The sequence below is a fragment of the Sorex fumeus genome, unplaced genomic scaffold, assembly GCF_029834395.1.
Source record: "Sorex fumeus unplaced genomic scaffold, SorFum_2.1 ptg000063l, whole genome shotgun sequence".
Classification (NCBI taxonomy): domain Eukaryota; kingdom Metazoa; phylum Chordata; class Mammalia; order Eulipotyphla; family Soricidae; genus Sorex; species Sorex fumeus.
In genome coordinates, this window is record NW_026606120.1 from 73,641,566 (window position 1) to 73,648,229 (window position 6,664).

General features: G+C 50.5%; 1 protein-coding gene across 1 annotated transcript; it reads right to left on the reverse strand.

Moving 5' to 3' along the window:
• Positions 1-415: 415 nt before the first annotated feature.
• MIEN1 (migration and invasion enhancer 1) lies at positions 416-1,761 on the reverse strand. The gene is made up of 4 exons (XM_056127945.1): positions 1,617-1,761; positions 1,416-1,513; positions 933-1,009; positions 416-849 (listed from the first exon to the last, which is right to left on the reverse strand). Exons 1-4 carry the CDS (start codon positions 1,694-1,696, stop codon positions 766-768), a joined length of 339 nt encoding a protein of 112 aa, XP_055983920.1. The 5' UTR covers positions 1,697-1,761; the 3' UTR covers positions 416-765.
• Between the last annotated feature and the right edge of the window lie 4,903 nt (positions 1,762-6,664).

Here is a 6,664-nt window from a genome sequence, read left to right on the forward strand (position 1 = left end):
TTCTGAGCCCAGGTCTTTGGACATATCCTTATTGCTTAGGAAAAGCAAATCCCTTCCTTGGTGGGGGAAGGAGAGGTATCAAGTGGGAATGGTGGGGGTCCTTTTCCTTGTCTTGGTGGAAGACAGAAGCTGGCACTAGAAGTGGCTATTGAGAAGCCTGCCTGGGGGCCGGAGCAATAGTACAGGACTGGGTAAGGTGCCTGCCTTGCACGCGACAACCTGGATTCAATCCCCAGTATCCCATGTGGTCCCTGAGCACTGCCAGGAGTAACCCCTATGCATCACTGGGTGTGACCCCAAAAACCAGAAAGGAAAAAAGAAGCCTGCCACCCTGGTACAAAGGCCGGGTTGAACTTTGTGCTCCTCCTGCTCTCCCCTCCCCCACTCCCAGATGACAGAAAAACACGCCAGTTGGTACAGGTGTTTGTAGTGCCACTTTATTGCCAATAGCGGACATCACCTGGAGCGAGTGGAGAATAAATTAGAACTACACTGGCATCTGGCAGGTAGTGCCGAGCTGGCGAGGGGACCGGACTTTGGTGAGCCGCTGACCTCAAGGAGGGGATATAATGGGTGGCTGCAGAAATGTCCACTTGGAGGGTCTCTCTCCCGCCCTCAAGACCACAGAAGCTTCTATTCCTTCCTTTACCCAAAGGGGCAAAGTTGAAGCTCGTCGTCTCTTAGAAGGAAGAGGCTGGGGAGAGCCTCCATCATGACCCGCTGGGAGAGCCCCGAGCCCACAGCAGGAACCAAAGACCCCTGCGGTCACAGGATGACACAGGGAGGGCGGCTGTTGGTGATCTTCTCCAGGGGTTCCCCGTTACTGGCTCTTCGGATAGCTTCGATGAGCTGGAGGGAGGAGAGGCAGGTGGAAGGATGTGCTGGAGGGGCCGTGACCTGGGGCTGGGGGTCCCCACACTGCACATACTCACATCTTTCTCGTAAGGAAAGCCTCCATTCTCCAGCTTGGAGAACACCAGCTGCCCATTGATCTCGATCTCAAAGGCCCCTGGGATGAAAAGGATGAGTCAAGGGGGCTGAGAACATGTCCAAGTCCGGGTGGGGGTGGGGGCTCCCACAAGAGAGCCCTGACGCTCCGCTAGGATGTCCCCCCAGGTTCCCACCCCCCTTCCACCTCAGACTGGGGGTTCCTAAAGTCATGTCCCGACCCTGGGTCAAGCCAAAGGCACCTAAGGACACACCTTGGCACTCAGCTCAGGGGAATGAATCTCAGGGTCAACCAGGGGATCCCCGACCCTCCAGTCCCTTAGGTACGCAGTTTCAGGGGTTCCCCCCGCCCTTGGCTTCATCAGTGACCTCCCACCCCGGGAGCAAGGGCCCACTGCCGGCCCCCACGGTGAAGAGCCGGCCCTGGATGGGGCACCTTGACTCAGCAGGTGCTCTACGGGCCTCACCTGTGCCCCCCAGGCGCGACTCGATCTCGATGCCCGGATACTGCTCCTTGACGGCACTGGCCAGCTCCAGGTAGGTGGCCTCGAAGCCGCACGGTTCGCTAGGGGAAAGATAACCCGGGGTCCGACAGGGCTTTCGGGGCGCCTCCCTCGGACCCCCCCGGGCCCGGCGCGGGCCCCTCCCTCGTGGCAGAAGCCGCTCACCAGTACTCCACCACGATGCGGACCCCGCTGCCCGGCTCGCCCTCCCCGGGAGGGGGCGCCACGGCCAAGTCCCCGCTCATCGCGGCCGGCTCCACTCCTGTCGCTGCTTCCGGGTGTGACGCGGCGCGCGGGCACGTGACGGGGCGGGGCGGGGCCACGCGGCCGGGACGGGCGCCCCCTGCAGGCAGCGGCCAAGGCGACGCTGGTGCCGAGTCCCAGCCCCGGGACTCGCGGGTCCGGGGTGCTGCTTACAGGGGCGCGTGCGCTTGCTTTGCTCCGCTTCTGAAGTCCAGATGAAATATCTTAGTCTGCAAAGGACCTTGTTACAAAGGGAAGAGAAGGTGCGACAAGCTGATCTAGGGCCTGAGGCTGGTATGGAAGAGTTGACTTTTTTTCTGTAAAATGCTTATGGCATCTTAAACTATCCTCTAGGGACACCCCCAGATCATTCTGACACGGAAACGCTGAACTTTAGATGCAAGCTGCAGTAACGGACACCTTTCCCGGGGCATTTGGAAAGCACAGAGTTTGGGGGACCCGCTCCGGCTTGATGCTCCGATGACGCTCTCGAGTTCCTGCACCTGTCCTGCGCCTTCCCAGCCTCACAGCTCAACTGGCCTCCGCACCCCCGTTACCTTAGAAACAGAGGCAGGCACCACCTTGGGTATCCTGACAGGTTACCCCCATCTGGCAGCCCCTAAAACCGTTCATACTTGAGCTACTCAGTGATTTGTAGAGCAGTCCTCCCGTCACCAAGAACCAGTTACAGAGCATTTCTGTCCCCTGGAAAAATCCCTCCTGACCCTTCAGTCATTTCAGCTTCCAGCTGCAGTCGGGACAGCCACCAATCCGCTTTCTTTGCAGATTTGCCTTTTCTGGACATCTCATGTCAAAGAATAAAACAATTATAGTCTTTGGCGTCTGAATTTCTTTTAGGAGAAGACTGCATTTTGTTTGTTTGGGGCTACCCCTGGTGATGTTCAGGGGCTACTCCCTGGCTTGGGCCTTCTTCATGCACAGCCTATTGATTTTCATTCTTGTTGTGACTTTTACCAGTTGTAACTTTTTTTTTTTCAATTGTGGAGTGGGTTTATTCTACTGTAGAAATGTTGATGGGATTTTAGTTTCCAGTTCTTGACTATTTTAAGTAATGCTGCTATGAATTTTTGGTCTCTTTGAAGTTATATTTTTATTTCTCTTGCACACATCCCTTCCTTTTTTCCTCCTTAATTTTTTTTTGGTATGGGGTGGGATTCCTACGCCCAGCAGTATTCGGGTCTTACTCTTGGCTCTGTAACCAGGGGTCACTCCCAGCAGTCACTCCTGGTGGTGATCATGCTCTATGTGGTGCTGGGAATCAAACCAGGATCAGCCACATGCAAGGCAAGAATCTTAACTCCTGTACTATCTCCCCAGCTCCTTCTCTCCCTCCCTCCCTCCCTCCCTCCCTCCCTCCCTTCCTTCCTTCCTTCCTTCCTTCCTTCCTTCCTTCCTTCCTTCCTTCCTTCCTTATTTCTTTCCTTCATTCCACAGCCAGAGATGGAATCCAGGGCCTCACAAATGCAAGGCAAACACTCTACTCCTGAACTATATTTTTCACTTCAGGTAGATTCTTATTTAGGTGATTTGGGGAGTTTGGGGGGTTTGGTGGGTAAGACCACACCTAGCAGTGCCCAGGGATTACTTTTGCCTGGCTCTTTGCTCTAGGGACAACTCCTAGTGTTGTTTGGGGGACCAAATATAGTGGCAGAAATTAAATTGGGGTCGGCTTGTGCAAGGCAAGATCCTTTACCCCTAACCCCCTTAATTCCTAACTCTCCAGTCCCAGTGCTATTTGTGTGTGTGTGTGTGTGTGTGTGTGTGTGTGTGTGTGTGGGTACACTTAGCTGTGTCCATATACTCCTGGCTCTGTGCTCAGGGATCACTCCTAGTGGTGCTTGGGAGATGATATGTGATGCTGAGAATTGAACGCAAGGCAAGACAAGCACCTTAACACTGTAAAATCTCTCTGGACCACAATTATTATTATTTTTTTTTAATTTTTTATTAGTGAAGTACCACGAGGTACAGTTGTAGACTTACAAATTTTTATGCTTGGGTTTCAGTTATACAATGATCGAGTACCCGTGCCTCCACCAGTGCACATTCTCCACCACCAATGATTCCAGTATCCCTCCCACCCCCCCCTTCCCCCCATTCCACCCTGCCTCTGTGGCAGGGCATTCCCTTTTGTTCTCTCTCTCCTTTTGGGTGCTGAGGTTTGCAAAAGAGGCATTGAGTGGCAATTGTGTTTGGTCTATAGTCAATTTTCAGCATGCATCTCCCATCCTGGGAGGATCCTCCCAATACCCTTTATTGGATGCTCCCTTCTCTATATGAGCTGCCTTTTCCCCTGGCATGTACAGCTGGCCTCCAAGCCATGGAGTAAACCTCTTGGTACTTATCTCAGCTATTCTTGGGTGTTAGTCTCCTATTTTGTTACTTTATGTTCCTCAGATGAATGTAATCTTTCTATGTCTGTCCCTCTCTTTCTGACTCATTTCACTTAGCAACTTAGCATGATACTTTCCATGTACTACCACTTGTATGTAAATTTCATGACCATCTTTTCTAACAGCTGCATAGTATTCCATTGTGTAGATATACCAAAGTTTCTTTAACCAGTCATCTGTTCTCAGGCACTCAGGTTTTTTTTTCTTCAGATTCTGGCTATTGTAAACAGTGCTGCAATGAACAAAAAAGTGAAGATGTCACTTCGACTATACTTTTTTTTTTGGTTTTTGAGTCACACCCAGCAATGCACAGGGGTTTCTCCTGACTCTACACTCAGGAATTACCCCTGGTGGTGCTCAGGGGACCATCTGGGATGCTGGGTATCAAACTTGGGTCGGCCGTGTGCAAGGCAAACACCCTACCCGATGTGCTATTGCTCCAGCCCCATCAACTATACTTTTTTGACTCTCTGGGATATATTCCCAGGAGTGGTTTTGCTGGGTCAAATGGGAGCTCAATTTCTAATTTTTTGAGAATCGTTTATACTGTTTTCCAAAAGGGCTGAACCAGTCGGCATTCCTACCAGCAGTGAAGGAGGGTCCCTTTCTCACCACATCTGCGCCAACACTGGTTGCTTTTTGGACCACAATTCTTTTTAATGGCATTTTTTAAGTGTAAACTTTTAAAATATTTGTTGAGTTTGGGATTTTGGGTCATACCCAACAGTGCCAACAGCTACTCCTGGTCTGTGATGAGGGGTTCCTGGAATTGAACCCAGCCTTCTGTCTGCAAAGCATGTGCTTCAGCCCATTCAGCTAGCTCCTTGGCTATCCAAAAGTTCTCAATTTTATTTTCCTGGTTTCTTTTTTTTTTTTTTTGAGGGGGGGTACTCCTGGCAGTGCTCAACGTTTATTCCTGGCTCTGCGTTCAGGGATCACTCCTGGCAGACTTGGGCACCATATATAGTACCAGGGATCAAACCCAGGTTGGCCACATGCAAGGCAAGCCCCCTACTCACTGTACACTCTGACCTAGCACTGTCAGGATAGCACTGTCCTCCCTTGTTCATTGATTTGCTCGAGCCGGACACCAGTAACATCTCCATTGTGAGACTTCTTGTTACTGTTTTGGGCATATTGAATATGCCATGGGGGGTTTGCCAGGCTCTGCGTGCAGGCGAGATACTCTCGGTAGCTTGCCGGGGTCTCCGAGGGGGCAAAGGAATAGAACCCGGGTTGGCCCATGCAAGGCAAACACCCTACCTGCTGTGCTATCGCTCCAGCCCACTCTGACCTTCATTTTTACATTTTGGTAAAATATAATTTATCATTTTTTCCATTGATCACTTAATGATTCTGCTATTGTAAGCAAATAGTTGTCTAATCCAAGGTCAGGTGATTTTTTCCCGCATGCTTTCTTACCAAAAAATTTAGTTTTAGCTTTGATATTTAAGTCTGTGGTCTACCTTAATTGTTGTACCTTCTGTGAAATAAGAACCTACATTCATCTTTTGGTATGTAGCTATTTAGTTGTTCCGACACTATTGAACAGTCTCTCCTTTCTCTAGAATTATTTTGGAGTGGAGTCTTTGTCAAAACTCAATTGACTGAAAATGTTAAAGTTTATAGTCAGACATAATAAAGTGGATAGACCTCATTTTACTTTATGTTCTATTCTGGCCCCTCCCACTTCCCTTTGTTGTGATAATAAGGGGTTTCATATGCGTGACTTTGAGGGCTCCAACACTTCCCCTGCAGCATCCACCCGGGGTCTCACACTTGGCTGTGGTTGTCTCACACTTGGCACTGCTGATGGAACTGCACTTGGCATGTAGGGCAGTGCCCGGGATCAGACTCTCAGCCTAACAGAGCTGCACAACTGAGCCATCCTGGGCCCTTCTATTTGTGCTCTCAACTCTGTCCCATTGACCTATACATCCACTCCTTGTTGTTGTCATCTTTTTTGTTTGCTTTTTTGGAGGGTCACATACAGAAGTGCTCAGGGCTTACTCCTGGTTCTGTGCTCAAGGATCACTCTAGGTGAGCTTGGGAGATCCTGTGGAGTGCCAGAATTGAACCCTGGTCAGCTGTGTATAAAACAAGCACCTTATCCTCTGTTACTCTACTCTCTCTCTCTTTTAATTAAAAAAAAAAAAGATCCAGGAGTTAGGTAGTTGTCTCAGAGGTCTGAGTGCATGCCTGGTGTGCAGGTGGTCTGGGTGTGATTTTTTTTTTTTTTTGCTTTTTTGGGTCACACCCAGCGATGCACAGGGGTTACTCCTGGTTCATGCACTCAGGAATTACTCCTGGCCGTGCTTGGGGGACCATATGGGATGCTGGGAATCGAACCTGGGTCGGCCGCATGCAAGGCAAACGCCCTACCCACTGTGCTATCACTCCAGCCCTGGGTGTGATTTTTGACACCATATATAACTGAGTGTCACCTGTTGAGTTCTAGTGACCCCCTGCGCTGCTGGGCATGAGTAGCACTGGGCTGAATATGATTGGGAGTAGCCCCTGGGTCCTCAAGACCCTTTGCAGACCCCTCAAGAATTC

Coding starts and splice junctions, on each gene's coding strand:
- MIEN1 (XM_056127945.1), bottom strand. CDS start 1,696: ATGAGCGGGGACTTGGCCGTGGCGCCCCCTCCCGGGGAGGGCGAGCCG. Junction 1,514..1,616: donor CGCATCGTGGTGGAGTACTG/GTGAGCGGCTTC, acceptor TCTTTCCCCTAG/CGAACCGTGCGGCTTCGAGG. Junction 1,010..1,415: donor GTCGCGCCTGGGGGGCACAG/GTGAGGCCCGTA, acceptor TTTTCATCCCAG/GGGCCTTTGAGATCGAGATC.